Genomic DNA, 19,593 nt, shown 5'->3' with positions numbered 1-19,593 from the left:
ATTTGATTACTTTATATTTATTAATTAAGATACATTTTTATTCATTGTTGTAAAGGCCTAATTTCTCTTATGTTCCCTGAAATCTCTTGATTTCCAGTTCTTACCCGGAGAACTGACAATGCCAGTTTTGTTTTTTTCTTTTTTTTTTCTTTGCTTTTTCACCTAGACTAGTAGTCCCAGACACATCTCCTTATCCATCTAATCTACATCTCACCTTCCTGCTCTTGTGCTCCTTATCTTTTCCTGCCATAACAGGATACACAGTTATTCCTGCAGCATAGGAACTACAGGAAGAAAGGAAGAAATTATTAGAAGGTATGGAGGCAATACCTCCTGCAACAATCCGTCTTGTTAATCTTGCTCAGGAAGTGCAATAATAGCTGTAGCAACACTTTCACGTGCACAGCCTCTTATAGGATCATTCTTGCGTTCACTGTAGGGTTCCCAAAGGAGATTTCAAATAGAAAGAGCTAGAAGCAGCTGATACTTCTCCTGCACTAGTGTTACTCCTCTCCTAGCTCTTCTCTAGCCCAGGGTGATAAAATGAGTACCTGTGTCTATGTTTCTTCTCTATTGGAGAAAGTCTTGGCATCTTGCTGAAATTCTCCACAAGCTTCTACTCAACAGCTGGGTTGGAAGACCTGCTGGAAAGCATCATGGCATAATAACTTGGATTTCCTTTGTTTGTAGATCAGAACAGGAAGGGATGATGTGAGCCAAGTTCTCATCTCAGCTCTTAACACACTGTCAGACCATAGGGGTATCAAGTGGCCAAAATCAAGACCTGAGAAAATTTCATTCTCTTTTAGTAAAGACACAGCCTGTGCAGGCTGAGAAGGATGAGAACAGGATGAGAAATTGAAGTGATCATTAGGAAAGCATTAAAACATTTCTTTTATGAGATACAAATTGTTATATTCTTTTAAGTCACCAGTGTGTGTAGAAACCTGCCTAGCAGAGCTCAGAGTCAAGCTATAAATGAAACTGTTATTACCTGATATACAAGTCTGAAGAAAAATTATAGCCATGTCTTCCAAATGGTAATACTGTCTCTGTAGTAGCTGACTATATTATGCATCATTTTACTGCTGTGTATTAACATTTATTTAGGGCAGTGTAATTCAATTTAAGTTGATGAGTTCTTGTCAATTTTGTAAAGTATTGTTTTAGATGTTTAAGAATTCTGGGAACAGAATATGAAGAGAAACCTCAAAATGAAAGAGCACACAATCCAATTTGATGGTGCTTCTAGTCATGCAAAGCTCAGGACTTTTCTTGTCTACTGCCTTCTGGGTTTGACAGGTTTAAAACTGATAATTCTGTGGTGTTCATCACCCCTTTGTGTGTAAGGAAACGTATTCAATCCTAATAAATTCCTTTTTTTTTCTCTGTAATTTATATGATAAATAAGCTTATGATCATAAATCTGTGAAATGTTACCCCAAAACATTTGTGCAAACCCTGTAGGTGTTTTAAACACAGTATAACATAAAGGAGTGTAATTCTGATTGGTTTTCCCCCTCAAAATCTCTTCCAGTTAGTACAATGTGCTTGCATGTTTGCAACTCTATGACTTAGTCATTTGCCAGTTTCTCACCCTTCAACATACACATCCATCTGATATGTGAAGGGAATTATATTTAACTTCACAACTAAAGTCAATATATCTCCTTCAAACTCCTTCTGTCCTGACCTACAAGTTTAGAAGATGAGGAAGCTCTTGGGAGCACATACAATTTATTGACTGTTGGGTGCCTGCAGCAGTTTTATAAACCCTGTCCTTCACTTGTTGTCCAGCAATTCTTAACAAGGCAGGAACAATTAAGGTAGAGATCCTGAGCTCTACCCATCACTTACTGTTGGAAGCAAGTTACCAAGTGAAATAAGAGAATAGAATTGCAATCTAATGAAGCCACATCTCTTCCATCCTTAATATTTTTTGTCTGGGAAATGTTTTGCAACTAATAATTGTGTAACTTTCGTCATGTACAAGGAAAAGCTTTTCTCTTTGTTTATTTTCAGTACAGTCACATTACTTACAAATTATTTGTCAATCATTAGATAGCATGTTTTGAAAAGTGTCTATGAAGTTACTTGTAACGAATCTAAAAAAAAAATTATATGCTTTCCTCTCCAAAAGGTTAATACCTTTTCAAGATGTAGTGATTATTTTTTTACTCTGGTCCCTGAGGAGAAATAAAAGCACATCATGATTTTTTTAAGCTATCTACTGCTCTCAGTACTCAGGGATGCTCAAAGCACAAAACATTGCCGATTGTCAGATTACAAATTGGTTCATATTTTATTGTAATGTGACACAGTGATACTGAAGTGCAACAGGCAAAACAGAAGAAAGACTTTTGAGTAGACCCCTTGGCTTTTTTTTCCATGTCTTATGGGCTTGTATACTTTGTCTAAAGAAAGATTTTGTGTACAGTGTATTTTCAGGCATAAACAATGCACTTTTAAAAACTTGGATACAAGAAAATTGATATCTTGAACTGATTCGTGTTTTAAAAAAGAAGCATTAAAAAAAGATAAAATAAAAAAAGGTGCATAAACTTTTGGTTAATTTCTAAATAGTCTTATTTAATATGAATTGCTAATTTTCAAACTGAACGAGTTGTTAGTCTGATAGATAACATAGGTATTCAGTCTTGGGTTCACTGAGTAATTTGGAACTTGACTGCAGATTTCAGCAGGGCAGATTTCATGTTAAGATTTGCAGAACTCTCTTTGCCCTTGTAAATGAAGATTCCTAGCCTTTGAAATCAGTGACTGAATTCCTATATAGGTCTATGGATTTCATGTTGGTTGTCTAATTAGAATATAATCTTCCTGAACTTTATTTTCTAACTTTTCCACTTGGTGTTATCACCTATGTATGCAAAAGGTTCTATAGATTTGGACACAGAAGATTAATGTGGGCAATTCCCACAGAATCAAAATTTCATAGTGTATTGATTTGCTCTGTATTCCCTCTGAAGGAAAAATATCCCTACAGGAAATACCAGACAGTACATGGTTCTCAATGTGAAACACAATTTACTAGTAAATGCAGGAAAAAAGTCTGAGAATAAGCACTTTTCAATATGGAGACAGATGGTCACATCACTTGGCCAGCATTCAACTTTTTTTCCCTGACATATTTAAATAATGTTTATCAAACAATAGACAGAGATAAAAGTCAAGGTAGCTTTAAATTTATCTAAAACAGAATGGCAAGCTGCTGTAGAAGTGTGCTATAAATAACAATAAACAGCTGTTGAATGAAAGTCAATAAGGTGGAAAGTGAGTTTTTTTCTACTAAATTGTAGAAATATATATACCTGTGTCTCTTTTTCTTGTAATGAAATGTTCTGTCCTCTTTCGCAGTCCAGAACTCAACATACTGTTTATATACCTGGCACAGTGTACAATGATTAGAGGAAAAAACAGATGGCCATATTTTTTCTTGTCTTGTTTATTTAGGTGATAGATAGATGAGTCCTAACTTCACCTATCAATTTGACTGTAATTATTTATGTTCTACTGTGAATTTTTGCATGCAAATACTCATGCACTCACACACACACACACAAATAGAAGTAAACTGACTCTTTCTCTTTCTTCCTTAGGCTTAGAAAGAATTGCAAGAGATTCAGCCTATGAACAAGAAGGAAAAGTTCAGTTTGTAATTGATGCAGTATATTCCATGGCCTATGCACTACACAACATGCATAAAGATCTCTGTCCTGGATATATTGGTCTATGCCCAAGGATGAGCACTATTGATGGTAAAGAACTACTTAGTTATATCCGGGCGGTAAACTTTAATGGTAAGTTACATGTACTCTTTTTTTCCCCCTCCCCTTTTTCTTCTTAAATGTCTCAGAAGTGATAAGATATGTTTTCTTCTTTATATAGAATGCTTTAAGGCACAGCAAAAAACCGGATTAGAAACAGTTCTCATTTAATCAGAACTATGAGGTTTTCCACCTGCTTTGAAATCCCAAGTGTATTTTTCATCTTAACATTAAGCTGTTCCCAAAAGAGGCAGATATTAAGAATAAGAATCTGTTGATCAAAATATCCTGGTGAAAATCTGCTATTATAGAAACAAGTTGAGACCTCATGCAGCCCTATTGACAGAACAAAATATTTTGTAGCAAGTTGCTTATGTGTTTGCAAAAAAATGAAAAAAATACCCATCTGAAAATTGTCCTCTTCTGAAATTACTGTTAAGGATTTCCTTACAAAAGTGAACAGTGAGGAGTTTGCTTTCAACTTGCATATTTAAATCTCAATTAAAACATTCACTGGCAGTTCCAGCATCTTCTCCGTTTCATTATTTTTGACTCAGTGATTTAGTGAGCTTTAACACAACCACAATCTATATTTTTAAACAACACTACGTAATATTCTGTACAGCTGGGATCTGCCTGCTGGGGCAATATAGTTACAGATGGTCATGTTGTTAACAGTAGAGGCCAATAAAGAACAGAATTAATTTATGAATGTAGAATTGAAAAGAGTGGAACACGCTTGATAGTGAAATAAAGTTCATGAAAACATACATTATTTCATGAAAGATAACTATTGTAGACTGTTTAGCATTATTTTACAAAGATACGGAACAGTGTTTATTGCTGTGGGTTGGTTCCCTGCCCCCCCCGCCCCCGTGATAATTCATGTACTAGATATGCCTTCTAACTACATAGAGAAAAGCACCGTCCATCAAAATTTATTCCAATGACCTCAGCTGCCAGCCTTTTTGAAAAAAAAACACAAGGTCATTTTGAATTTAGCTTCCAAGTGGAAGCTTTTTTTGCTTTAGGTAATATACCAGACCCTTTGGTTAATAGGATGTTGTCTGTAGTTCACATTTTTTTCCTCTTCTAAATCTTTTTTCTTCTTATACAATTTTCATGAAAAGGGAATCCCTGTCTCCAGGAATATAAAGATAGAAGGAGTTTAAATGATTCTTTAGTGATTTTAAAGAAAACCTGAAGCAAAATATGTTGCTGGCAAGTGGAAAATGTTGTTATGATGACAAAGGTAGGCAGCATATTATAATGTTTGCAGTGATAATTATCTATTTTCTAGTAGATATTCTTCTGGGTCTGTATTGTTAAATCACAAAGAAAGCGATCTGTTTTCATTTGGTGAGCATGAAAGTTTAGCATAAAAAGATAAACTGTACATTTTATGAGAAACCTTTCTTTCCGTAGATTGTTGTATTTCATCAATATCTGTTATAGTTTCCCTGACTAACTATTTCAACAAGGGGAGACAGAAGAGTGGGATAAAGCATTCTGGACACCAATGAGAAAGTATCTGTTTTTGAACTAGTGATTTACTGAGAAAGAAATAAAAAGAATAGGGAAAAAAAACTCAACACATTTCTGTGAAGTTGACTTTCTGTCCCAGGGAATACATTAACTGTTCCCTGCACTAGGTTAGCCCACGTACCATTATACCAATTTTTTAGTGTTTACCAGTGTACTGATTTTTGTGTGTGTGTTATTTGCCCAAATATTTCCTTTTTTTTTCAGTCAGGCTTTGAGAAGGATAAGGAGAGGATGGTCTTTAACTCTTGCCTTTTCTTATTAATCCCAAATTCCTGCTCCTCAGGACAGCACTGCCACTGTGTCTGGCTTGGTTTACAGAGGTGAATATTTACATAGATTGCTTGACCTCCTGTGCTGGGAGTTGGCAGTAGTGCTGTGTGTTCATTTTGATGTGAATCCTAGGTTCAGTCATTAATAATGTAGTACATTAGGAATGAACTGATACATCAAAGGAAATCTCTTGCTTTCACAGCCATTCAAGATAACATTTTTCTATTCAAACAATCACAGGATCACAGCATTGCTGAAGTTGGCAGGGACCTCTGGAGATCACCTACTCCAACCCCCTGCTCAGCTCAGAATCAGCCAAATCAGGTGGCTTGAGATTATGTCCAGTCAGATTTTAAATATATACAAGGATGGAGAATCCTCCAAAATTCTCTCCAAGTTCAATATTTGATCAGCTTCACAGTAAGAAAAGGGTTTTTTGTTATGCTTAAACAAATTTTCCTGTGTTCTAGAACTAAGCCTCTGCTCTTTGAGATGATAGTAATTTCTGATATCCAGAAGTAGCTGACATCTTTGAGACATGCAGTTTTTCTTTTTATTCAGTGTCAATTTCCTCACATCATTCTTCCCTTACGCATATTGAACCAACTCCTCACGTCTCTTAATTCAGTGTATCCCTCTTAACCACGGCAGTCTTGAGTGGGTGCAAGTCCCATTAATATGCTGTCACATTCAGCTTAATGGGTTTCAGCTTGCAAAGTATGACCTGTGTTATGAAGGACATCTGCCTGCCTTATGGAGGGTATTTGCAAGGTGAAGAAAACATACATATCTTTGGTTTTTGGCATAACTTTTTTTTTGCTTTTGATTGCACATAATGACTTTGAAATGTGTTTATTTTTGTTTACTCTGTTTATTTTTATTTACAAATTATGAAGCACATTTTTTTCCCTGAAGGATTAATCTGTGTAATATTCCATGACACCTTCATGACTGAAGGGTGATCATAACCAGCAGTGCACAGTGTACTGATGTAATTGATACGACATTTGTTTCTGCTTGCATATTCTTCTACCAGTTGTATGCTAAATGCAGAAAATCTCAGAGTTCAGCATGATTTTGAAGAGAGTAGATCTTCTTCATTTGCAATAGGAATAAAGAAATATATTTGTGCATGAGATTTGAGTCAGTGCTGAGTGTAGTGTCCTGTTTTATTATTGTCTGTGTTTTTCTTAGGACAACTTGCAAAGCATGGTGTCTGAAATTGATTGATTTTCATTTATAGTGTTCAGTTTAAAAATTAATTTAATTTCATAGGGAAAGAAAACCTCCAGCACGTAACTGGTGCAGCCTATTGCTTCTGTGATCAAAGAATACTTAGACTTTTCATATGTTTCATGGTTCTGCTTACCTTTGTTTTTCCCAGGCAAAAAGTGAATTTTGTCACTTTATGGTGTTCTTATTTTAATCAAGGTGCCACATTTGAAAAATTTTCCCTACCAGTTTTTGTATCCAAACAAAATGAGATATTTATGTGGAACTAGTGTTTTACCTTTGAAGGTATGTAAAGCAAAAATGTTTTCTATTAATTAGGTTTATAAATAGAGATATGCACAGCAGTGTAATTGTGGCATGATTCAATATGTTTTCCTATCACATTACTCTAGTGTCCTCACTCTATTTAACTTAATTGTTCTGTCTACAAGATAAGGAGATATTTTCTATGACTTTTTATCTTGGCATGTGCTGAGTGTTTTATGAGAGTTGCTCTGCTGAATTCAGCATAAGTGCTCATCATTTAACAGAAATAGGACTTGAACATGCATTTGTGATTCACAGATGTTTTTCAAAGGTGATTTTGGTTTGGTTTGGTTTTAAGAAAAAGATTTATCTCTGTGTTTCCTTGCGGACATCAAAAAAAAAAAAAAAAAGGGATGACAACATGAATACAGTGATATTTCTTGAGTGGGAATAAAGCACAAAGCGGTAAGACAGATCAGTGTCTCTTTCCTCAGTTGCCCCACGACAACAGTGAAGATAAAAATATGTAGCCAAATTCCAAAGAGTAACATCGTTGCTTATATTGTACATAAGGATTCCATATAGAAGAAAGTACAATCTTTTTATATATCTAGATTTATAGCTCAGTTTTGCCTACCTTTAGTCATATATTTATATTTCTATTTGCATTAACACACTGTCGTAGTTCCAGGGATAAATACTGAAGAATTATCAAACACTGTAGCACAGTATATTTACCGATATTACAACATGAGTCTTTCACTTAATCTTAACGTTAAGGATGGAATCTGATCTGTACTCTCATACGTGCAAACAGATGTTATTTGCTTTGATGACCTACTTATCTTGCAGATGAACAGGAACCTGCTACTTAGATATCTTTTTAGGCGTGCAGGGATAAGCGAGAAGGAAGCAGAGAATAGGTGGAAGCACTGACTCCTGTTTGCCATCAATGCGTAGATAAATGTTATCTGCTTCTCCTGGAGGCCACTGCGACATCACTTCCCCCTCCTTGTCAAGGAGAGACTCAAGAAATAAATTCTGAGTCTGACTGTGCAACCTTTCCTTTCTTCTTCGCAGAGACAAAGTATAACAATTATGTTGCTTGCTGGGATTTTGTGACAAATCTACGATAACAATGGAACAAGTTGCCTGAAAATGTTGTGGATTCTCCATTCTTGGAGATATTCAAAACCCAGCTGGATGCAAGCACCTCTATCTGAGCCTGCTCTAAGCAGAGGGGTTGGACTAGGTGATCTCCAGAGATCCCTTCCCTTCTCAGCCATGCTGTGATTCTGTAGCAGCAGCTGGACTTGAAAGAAGAAAAGGTGTATCATTCACCCTTGATTTACAATATTAAATGAACATACATAACCTTTATTTTTCTGGAACTAATTTAATAGTCTGACTGGACTAGCAAGCCTTGTTACTTGGTTTTTAGATATGTTAATTAAATGCCTTTGAGAAAAGATTAATTTTGGCTACACACACAGACACATGGATGCAGCATCAGCCCTATTTAAAAAGCAAATATGCAAAATTTCATCCTGAAAGGGCAGAATGATACTGGAGAATGAGAACATAAGAAGGGAAACTAGCAGGCAAATTCAAAATGAGGTTTTGACATTCATGAACAAAAAATTAATGATCACTCTACTTTGTAATACTTTTTTTCTGAGAAAGCAATTTCATAGCAGACAGTTTTTTAAAAAAATGAACAATAGAGTTTCTCATGGAGAATTTTGAACCGTCCAGATGATCATAACTGTGGAATCAACTGTTTACAAAATACATCTTCTCCTGGTATCTTTTGAAGTTGCTAAAGCATCAATCTGTGCAAAACTCTCCTGACTTAATATTCAGCTCAGACTGTTTTAAATGTTTTCTTGGAGAAAGCTGACACCTCTCTATTCTTTCATAGAGTACAAAATTTGTCTTCTGAAATCATTATTTACCAGTAAAGCAGAAGGTTTAAAATGGTGCCCTTTGAGACTGATAAGTTTTGAGGTTTTTTAAGGCATTGAAAACAATAAAGTTAAATGCCACATTTAAAATGTACTGGAGCTATGCTTCTAATTCTCAAATCTATAACTACCAATACAGAAAAAATCCTTTTTTGAAATAGTTGAAGTTGGGCAAATCTGTGATTTGTCAAGTTATGAGTTTTTATTGTTAATTCATAATTTAGGGTACTGCCAGAAACACTCAGCATCGTACGATGCCACTGGTACCATATTGTGATAGGGTTAAGAACTGTCTAAGTATAGAAGGAGATAATAGCAGATGAGTAGATCAGATAGGGACAAACAAGATTAAAGTGAGTTGGAAATGGCTAACTCTGCTGACCCTGCTAGAATTCACTGTGGTAGCAACTGTAGTTTTATTAATCTGTACCCTGCTAAAGAAATAAAAATGTTGCTTTCAGCTGCAGAAGTGGGATTGGGAGGGGGAATGTCTGCTGCAGGTTTCTTAAGATGTTTGTCCTGTCATAATTTAATCAAATAACATAATTCCATGTTAATTTTTTTTTTAAATCCTGGTGGTACAGGGGGATGTTTGAAAACATGGCTACAGCTTAAACTAACATAGACCTGAACTCATAAAACCCCAGAATTCAAAACAGTTCATTCTTTTGCTATACTTTTGCCGTGGTTTCAGAGGTGTCTAATTTGGCTTGTGAGTGCACTGGGAGTGAGGCAGACCATTTGTAACAAAGAATCATTTCTCATACCTTTATGTTAAATTAAGAAAGGGATTGTTACCTCTGTTATTGGGGATGAACAGGGATGGTTTCAAGTAAGTTCTGCTTTGGCATGCTAGTTATTTCAATGGAATTAATTCAAATGACTGTACAAGAAACTGAAAAAATTCAGTGGTCTGAATCACTCTTGATGAGTTTAAGTAATGTATGGTTATGAAGTAGGAATACACAGCAGGAAAAAGCCTGGAGCTGCTGTGATTCTTAGGTTCTCACAAATTCATGTGATTAAATTCAAAGATTATGAAAATGCTGGGTGTGAAATTAGAAGGTAGAGCTTAAAAGTAAGTGCAGTTTATAGCTGTGCTCTTGCTTACATACAGGTCTTGAGTACTGATTAATTGAGAAGTATATATGTACCATATACAAAATCAATGATGTAGAATGTGACTGAGGTCAATTCTCTGTTTTGAAGAACAAGTTTTAAGTCATAAGGTATTTAAATAAATAATATTTAAAAGATTTACCCTCATCACCCAATGAAAACTGGTTTGCATCTCCTGATGGGTGAGTATATTCAGATATATTAGAGTACAGCTTTTTAATATGATCAAGTGAAAAACTTAAGCAACAGTGAGTAGTGGGAAAATTTAAGCCTTGCCATTCTGAGCGAAAAGATATCTGAGTGCAAAGAAGTTACATATATAATGCATGTACTTTTTTTCCTTTTAGTAAGTGTAAGAAACAGCACAGCTGCAGCCCTGCAGTGCTATTAAGCCCTTCAGATATCATTATTGCCCTTATTAAGAGGAAGTAGGCATGCCACATGTTTTAAGGAAAGGAATACCTTTACAAGCTTCCTAACTTAAATGTTTAAATTTAAAATCTCCTCTTAAATCTATCACAGCAAGAATGTTTGTACAAGTTATTAATTTTCCTGTATGTTGATTTATGACCCATTTGGTAAGACAACAGTTCTGCAAGCCAGCAGGACAGTCATGAGAAGAAATTAATTGATTTTTACTATCTCTATAGTAGGACAATACAAGCCTTTTTCATTTTCCAACAAAAACTTTTACTTACAAAATGAAATAGACACGTTAGAGAGAATATATCAAGGGAAAAAAGCAACAAGGATTTTATTAACTGTATTTGATAGCATAAATAAGCTGCATTTATAGTTCATTAATGTAAAAAATAATCTAATTGCTAATGGCTGATAAGTGAGAAACTCCAAAAACAGAGCAAGAGGTCACTAGAGTGAAATCATCTTGAAAAACCTCAGATTCTCATATAAGGAGAAAATAGTAATTTCTCTATGTTAGAAGGAATGACAGTGACATCAAGGTGGACTTTATACTTTAGGGCAGGAATTACAGTGAGAAGAGAATAAATTTATAATTAGCAGGCATTGCAGACATCATCAGACAGCACTATTTAGTTTTTCTGCTCTAGGGAGATGTATTCAGCAGTAATCAGCTAAGTTCAGATCTATAGTTAAACCAGTATTGGATTCAAGAGCAAGTTAGTCGAGTTAGACCTCATTACCAGATGTGATCTAGCAAAACCAGGGAGAATTCAAGTAAATTAAACAAGACAACCAAGAGGAAAGTGATGGGATTCTGCTCATCCCTCACAGGCAAATGGGTTTCCCTTAGTTTCAGCTAGTGAAGTCCACAGCAAGTATCTAGTTCTCTGTATAGCTGATGGGAAAGGCTGATAGCTCTAAAGGCTGCCAGGGAGCGAGCTTGTCTGTTAGCTTTTAGGCACCATAGCAACTCATCCACTGCAGTGTTTTTCTGCAAGCATCTATGAGTCAGAGAGATTTTGTGAAAGGCTGGTTAAAGCATTTCTAGTAGTATGAAATATTCAATATGTGGAAGATAGTTTATCTAAGAAGCTTCTCTAATTTACTCCAGCAGAGGAAGCATTTGCCATTCTTTCTGAGGATTAAGCTATCCAGTCACTTTGACCACACAGCAGGTTATGTTTTATGCTGAACAGGCTTGACCCAAAATGTTGCTTCCCATAGTCTTAAACAAATCGCTCCCTTATAAGCCTGAAGTTAAGTGGATTTGATGCACAAATTTCTGAGGCATTCTATTTTAAATAGAGAAACTTTCTCTCAATTCTCCTGTTATCTCTATCATGGGAACCGAACATTTGATAATTAAAGGTAAAATAATTTGTAGTAAGGATTTTATTTGTGAATCTGTGGATTCTGTGCATGGTGCACTTTCAAAGTGATGATGCATTAGTGAGGCTTCCATATTAGCATTTTTCTATTTATGCCAATTTCTTTAGGTGATTAACTTTTATAATTACATCAGTATTTAATAACAAAAACGATAGTTTGGAATATAGGAAACACAGAATACTCTTTATTATTAGTTACACTCGGAAGCCTCAAATCTCTTAAGACAAATCATAGGAGCCTACACAGACAGACGGATTTGAAAGTGGTACTCCTCTCTTTATTGCTTGCAGCTTTATTAACAAATTATGAGCTTGACTGGTACTCTACTTGAACAGAGTTTTATTTGCTGGTAGTTGTTCTATTTATGTATGTAGAGAATACTCAACTACCTTTCAGAGTATGAAGATTTGGATCTGCTATTAACTAGTGTATCAAAATCTACAGATCTGTCATAGCTTCCTACTTTTATACCGGTTACAACGGGTGAGGTTTGTTTTCCAGTATGATTAACTTTGATGACGATTTACCTAAATTTTATGAGTTAAGCAGGAGGATAAAAGGGTGTGGTACAACACTGTTAAATCAAGGGGAAGAGGTTTATGCCTCTGGACAGTTTCAGATGGAAATTAGATATATTTTATAAAGCAATGCTAACTCTTAAGATGCAGATGGTAGAAACACAGGAACTTCATCTTTTCCCCCAGACTTTTCGTATTTATCTGGGATTCAGATGTTCTGTAAAGGAATAAATAGTTGACTTCTAAGCCTTTAATCTAAAGGTGACTGAAGCCATGGCTCAGAAGCGAACCTTAAACAAGCATAGGGCATGACTGGGAGGATATTCTTTAGTCTTGTTGCATTTATTTCACTATGCAGTTGAGAATGCAAGACTTCCTAGAAGTCCCATCCAAATGGACTCTCAATATCTTATTTTAATAGCACTAAGTGGCTATTATTTTATATAAAATTATAGCTGTATTTTCATTCTAGTGAAAGCAAAATTGAAGCAGCTGTAAATGTATGACTCCATATTTCTACTCAGTCAGCACTGAAACAAGGAATCTTAGTGCAGTACAGGATAAATCTTACACATTTGTTAGGTTTGGTTTTTTTTTTATTGTGCACCATACACAAAGAAAGTTGAATTATCAACATCTGGATTATTTTTTGTTTTCATTAAGGTGAAAATTTTCTGTTTTATAGATGAATTACAAGTTACTATTTGGGATTAAATCAATATATGTGTGTTATCTCCAAAGGGTCAAAGAAGCTAGCATGATTTTTAAATATTGTATTTTGCTAACAAATTTTTTTTTTATTTTTATCCAATAAGAAAATAAACCAAAACAAAGCCAACCAACTTTGGTTGGAGAAAGAAATCATCGATAAACTACCGTAGTTTTAATATAAAGGAGAAAATCTAGTTTTAGGCAAAAGTGAGAGATTTCATGTAATAATGGTGGTTGATTATTCCATCAGACACTTCTGTTTTCTTTCAGTGAGAAATAAAAAGTTAGATGTTATACTATCATGAAATGAATATCTTTCAGGTTTCTTTTAACATCCTTGCAATGTGTGAAATACAGCTTGATTAGGTAGTACCCCGATTAAAAGAATTTTCACAAAAATGGGAGTGACTAGTTAAGTCCGTTCTTGTAAATCCCCAGATTTTGCACTTTTTCAGGCAATAGTTTTGCTATGTCTCTGTTCCTACAGTACTTTATGTGTTTGCAATTCTAAGTCTATGCTAGCTCCATATCTCCTTGTCAATTTTCCTACATGTTTTAACTTAAGATAAATATGGATTCAAAATTGCTAAGAGATTTGTTTTCAGAATTTACCAATCTAACCATCGATAAAGTAGAAAATCCGATCTATTCAAGTGTTTAACTACATAAGGAACAAAGATCTATTCAAATGTCTAAAAAGGTTCTTAAAAGATGATGGAATTGTTTTTTTTTGTCTTTATTCTGTGATATGGTTGTACAATAACATGTAAATGTTATAACAGATAAAAATAGTATTGATTACTACTGTCCAGATGTTGCCAGTGCCTGGAAGCATTAAAAACCACTGAGTCAACCTGAATGCTGTGAGATATGAGCATTTTACTACTGTATTAAATTACGTCACCCTTTTTGTTTCACATTCTGAAATGGAATAATGTAATTCAGTTGGCTGAAATATTTATTGAAAAGTAGGTAATAAATGTTACCTGTTCATTATTTAATTGAAAAAATAAAATCTATCAGCTAACCAGGAAAATGTAGAAATATTATGTTTATTAGGCTAGGTTTATATAAACTTTCAGATGTTGTATAGTCAACAGAAAAATTGTTTATTTTAGTGGTTTGGAATATCTGGTTGTTAAATCAACCATACTGGAAACCAACTGCAAAAATTAGTCATCCTACCAATTTTAAAGAATTGCTAAAAAAATAAGTTGAAACAAAATGAAGGTCAGTTGGCAAGAAAACATAGAAAAAAGCATTTGTAATTACAATTACTTATTTTTATTAGGAGTATCATCCGGTCACTTAGATGTGCCTTCAAATTTAGTGTTTGTGCTTGCTCTGTACAGGAAGACAGTTCTGAACAGCTTGGAAAGCATCGTAATAACATAATGGTTACCTGACCTTTCTGAGGAATTCAGAACATCCCGAGTTGACAGACGTGCTCTCTGTCACATGAGTTTATCTTCTGGAGTAGAACTGTACAGTAAAAGACCGTCCTTGATGGTCATTAAATTAATATGCCTCGGAAGTTATATGTTTTTCAGTGGAAAGGCAAGGGAATTGTGTTTACTTTTGGCAGGCAAAGGTGGCAGTTTGTACAGATTTAGTAGAAAGGAAGCAGCTACAATTCACTCATGCACTGTATCCTGCTGCCTCCTAAGAACTTGTTTTCTTTCAAGGTTTGCCATACATACATACTCATCAAAGTCTTTAAAACAACAAGAAATTCACATTTCTCTATGTTGTCTCTTAAGGAATAGTAAAATGGATACTTGAATAGAATGTTGCTTTGCTTTGACTGTAAAGCTGAGCACAGAAATATGATCATGGAAGACACACGATTGCTCACTCCGAGATCCAGCTGGATCGAGGTTTGATTTTCCTGTTTGGCCCTGCAGCCTCTCTAGTCATATCCTGGCTTTGCTCCAATATAGCTTGATCTCGAGTTGAGAGACAAAAGTGTATTGGAATTGTTCCCTTGCCACACTTTTAAGAAATATATCCCTAGGTAACATTAAATCACAAATCATAATACAGCCATTTATGATTACTGTGTCCTATTTTTTGAGGTAAGTATTATGCTTTTTAAAGGAAAGTGAAAATGATGCGTAGAACCTCAAGGCATCGGCTGTGTGTGGGATATGCCGCTACAGGGCAGCCAGAGTCCCTAGCACATGCCAGACTGTGCAAACTTGAAAGGCTGATTTAGTGCAAGTCTCTGCTGTGGTTCTTACAAGTTCCTACCCAGAGATCTGAAGAGAAAGCCTTGGGATATTAGAGACCACTGCTTATCATGTTGGAGAAAAACAACTAAAGGTGCTTGGAAATAACCCCTTTATTGACATACAGCCACTGAGGGAAGGTTTTTGCTAAGCTAGCTGGCGTTTAAAGACTCCAGCTCTTGATAGTTACAAATTGTTGTATTGATCCTCCTTATGCATGGACTAACTGCAGCTCAAACGCTGATAATTTTTTCTCTGATTTGCACTTTCACTGTTTCTTACCAGCAGGGGACATTGTTCATGCACTAAGTGCTTAGGCAGGTTTTCTTGCTTACCTGAGCATAAACTGTACATAGTTTTGTTCTTATTGTAGTGACTGAGTTGTCGTGAGCCCTGTATGGTGAATCAGAAAACTCCGGGGAATATGTAAAATAAAATAAAAAAACCAAACCAGTAGTGCTCAAGTAGATGTTCCCAAACCTAAGAAAGCTTTAACTACAGTATTTTAAAGAACTATTGCATGGTACATAGCAGACGTAAATTTGAAATAAAGGCAGGTACTGTTATCCTTAAACAAAGACTTTTAGCCTGTGTTCAGAAGTGATTTAAGCTAAGATATTTTGGTTTGAATAGCAGAACCTTACTAGCCCTATGGAGATGAGAGGTTATAGCTGCTGAAAAGGTGTAAGGTCAAAAGGAGGAGAGAAAGAAAGTAGCAAGGGTCAGCTGGGAAATTCACCTTTGGTTTGAGTCCTACAAATACACACAAGGAGATTTGTGTTTGTTCTAAGTTAATGTATAATCAGATTAAAGATTTCCTAGGAAGATAAGCTGATAATAGATGTTGCCTGTACTTGCCAGTGAATAACACCAGTGTCACTTGAGGAGTACGGGCTGTTTTCTGTCATGTATGGAGAAGATGTGGTAATTTGTTTTTACGGAAGTAGCTTGCTAGCACCCATAAACACATAGCTGGGATCTAATAACTACCTAAGTGTATATCGTGTCATGTGAACATCTGTGCAGCCAAGATGTTATTATGTGATCCTAATAAGTGTATTAAAGTCAGGCTTTCCGGCACCAGGCACTTAAAAAGCCTTTTCCTAATGTATGGGGTTTTTTTTTCAGTAGATCATGGAATAGCATAGCGTATTTTAATCCTGAAGTCATTAAATGCTAAAAAAAAATTAATTAATTAAATTAATTCAATTCTTACACTGGATTGAATTAGTATTACAAAGCATTAATGGCTTTTATGGAGAAATTTGTTTATCTACTTTTAAAAAAAAACAAACAGGCTTTTGATCTGAAGAATTTTTTTGCTTTTGTTTTATTGTTTAATTATTTGATTTTGGTCTGAATTAAACCAAAATTGACTTCGTGAAGGATGTCTCCAGGCTGTGCAGCTGTACAGGTGAGTGATGTTCTTATCAGTTCAATCATTAATGAAAACGAGCAATTAATTGACATTCCCAATATGAACAACTGAAGATACTTTTTTTGTGTGTGTGTGTGTATCTGGCCCTTGAGTGAAAAACTCTGACGTATCAGTCTCAGTTCCAGTTCCAGTATTGTCAACCCTTAGGGCCAGCCTGCATGAAATTTGGGCAGGGCTCCCTCATGGAGAGATAGTACTGTGTCAGCAGAGCTGAGGGTTCGTTTTGTCAGCAGACAGGATCCTTGTGAGTCTGCAGCTGCATTTCTCCTGAATTCTGTCCAGAGAGGACAACTCAAAACAGAGACATAGGCAAAAAAGTGGGATGCCTTTACCTCTTGGGTCTGAGCTGCAAGGGGGTAGAGAAGAAGAAGCTATGTGCGTGTGCTTTACTGGTTGGACAAAGGGGCTTCTGAAACTGAAAGTGTAAATGCTGGTCCTTCAGAAACTTGGAGGGGCAAATCAGTGCCACTTGGACAGTTCTTAGATAACTAAATTCAACTCAAGTTTTAGTCATCCAAAGGCATTTGAAATCTGGTCTTTCTTCTATAAAAAGATCTTCCTGTTTCATAAGTGTGATTTTCAGGTTTTGAAGTCCTTGGACTGTGTGATAACACAGACCTTATGAATCTAGATGTATTGTGGTTAAGTGGGAGGCTGTCAAGAAAGAGAATAATTCTTATGGGGTTCAATGTCTCCAAAGATTGCATATGGATCTTTTATTGGGGCTCATATGTGAACAAATGCATACAGATATGTTGTTATAAACTTTTAACTTTGTTCTCTTGATTTGATATGTGAATCTGTTACTCCTAACACATTGTAAAGATGATTATAAATATTCTTACTTTTTCTCCCTTCCTACTGCTATAATTGCTTCTTTGTCCTCCCTCAGAGATCCCTCTGCCAGAATCAATAACATCCAGATCAATGGAAGAATATTTCTGAAAATTTAAATCTATCATCTTCATGGTCCTGACTTGCTAAACATTCCTAATGGAGTGTTTAACAGGAATAATCACCGACCTTCATATGAAATGCAGGCAGATATGTAACAAGAGGGGTTCTGAGTAGGGAAAAGTAGAAAGATAATGAAACCTGACAATAATAAAAACCCGTGGACAAAGCACTGAGGGTGAGAACAAATGAATATGACTCTTACAGAACAAGGTCACAAGCTGGTTCCTGAACCGTACGATTTGTTGCCAGGAAATGGAAAGAAATAAGGTTAGGCACAGAAAAACAGAATGACTTATAACTTCAGCAGATTGACATGCTACAAATATTGAACAGTAGATAGGTTAGAGGAAAGGGTTCTTTGTAATGGTATTGCTTTTTTTCCCTTTTTCCCATGAGATATAACAGCAAACAATGCTGACACAGGATGATGTAGGTGATAAAAGATGCAGTTTTTCTTAGCATTGTAAAAGATACTAGCAAAACTACTATGATCTGTTAGGTTCATCTTATCTGGCATGTTTCATGCAACTGGGTAAAGTAGAAGAAGGGAGAAATATGAAAATGGACTAATATGGGGACATGGAGAGTTTAGCTATTTATAAAGCAGAACAGTATAGGAAGGCAATTGAATTTATTTCACATTCATTATATACAGTGTAGATGTCACTGCATGAACTAGTAGATTACACTGCTTTTAGTGTGAATGGAGAGAAAGTTACTTAGTGGGGCATGGTTCACCTCATCATTTACTTGTCTGAATTAAGGCAAATGAATTGTGCTGTAGAGGTGCCTCCACTGACAGCAGAGCAAATCTATAAAACTATTCAGCTTTAGATATCTATGCTGCAGTTTCCAAAGACAGGGGAGGTGACTCCAATACTACTCTTTTTAGGTGGGAAAAAATGAGCTGGAGGAGAAAAGCTAGGAATAGATTGGTAAGAGGTATTATTGTAAAGGAAGTGAAAGAAAAAACAGCAGAAACTTAGAGTAGGTGAAAAAGCCATATAATGACACTACTTTGCAGAGTGATGTTAATCTAATTACCAGTAACAATAGCCACAAATTAATTAATAATAAAATTAGACTACTATTTTATGTCTGCTTTAAAACTAGTGAAAGAAATAGTCTATATGGAGTTCTCCTTCATACATCCAGAGACTGTATAGTTTAAGACATATCTAAGTGATGAAATCTTACAGATAATACTATTAACATTGAAGAATATAGTTAAAATGGCATCTTTTGAAACAAGATTTTAAATCATACCATTATGAAAAAAATCCTTTAAAACTGAAAAAAAAGCTGCAGGATATAAAGATGACAATGGAAAAGGAAGAGAGGAGGAAATGCCAATAAGGAAGAAGCTCAGGAAAAAGAAAAAGGAAGTTTCTCTCCAAGTGCCTGCTGAAGTGAATAGGAAAAATCTGTGGATAGAAACATGTAAATACAGAACATAACGTATGTCTGTATGATGGTTAGACAGGTAATTCTGTCAATAAGTGACAGGGGTTGACGAGGATGGGGAACTGAGTATTAAACAAAAAAAGAACGTGCATGGCAAGAAGTAACGGTACTTGCAAGGTTATTTATTATTTGAAACTCTGGCAAACTGGAGAAGTTACTTGGGAAAAAGAATTAGATGTGGTATTTAATTCTGGAGACTTTGGGGAGCCAAATAACACTATTTTTCAGTTTTCATTTGTTAACACTCTGCTAAGAAAGGGAGGAATTTTGACAGCTGTGGCTATAGAAATGAGATGAGAAAAA

General features: G+C 35.4%; 1 protein-coding gene across 7 annotated transcripts in view; it reads left to right on the top strand.

Annotated features, from left to right (window-relative positions):
* GRM8 (glutamate metabotropic receptor 8) overlaps window positions 1-19,593 on the top strand; it is a 357,622-nt gene that overhangs the window by 227,125 nt on the left and 110,904 nt on the right. For all 7 annotated transcript variants that reach the window (XM_054053780.1, XM_054053763.1, XM_054053726.1 and 4 more), the window contains exon 7: window positions 3,618-3,818. In XM_054053780.1, coding sequence (XP_053909755.1) covers window positions 3,618-3,818 — 201 coding nt within the window. The remainder of the gene's footprint in view (window positions 1-3,617; window positions 3,819-19,593) is intronic.

This window comes from Cuculus canorus, chromosome 1 (assembly GCF_017976375.1).
Source record: "Cuculus canorus isolate bCucCan1 chromosome 1, bCucCan1.pri, whole genome shotgun sequence".
Classification (NCBI taxonomy): Eukaryota; Metazoa; Chordata; class Aves; order Cuculiformes; family Cuculidae; genus Cuculus; species Cuculus canorus.
Note: the sequence above shows the minus strand (reverse complement) of the source record. Positions and strands in the feature narration are given on the sequence as shown.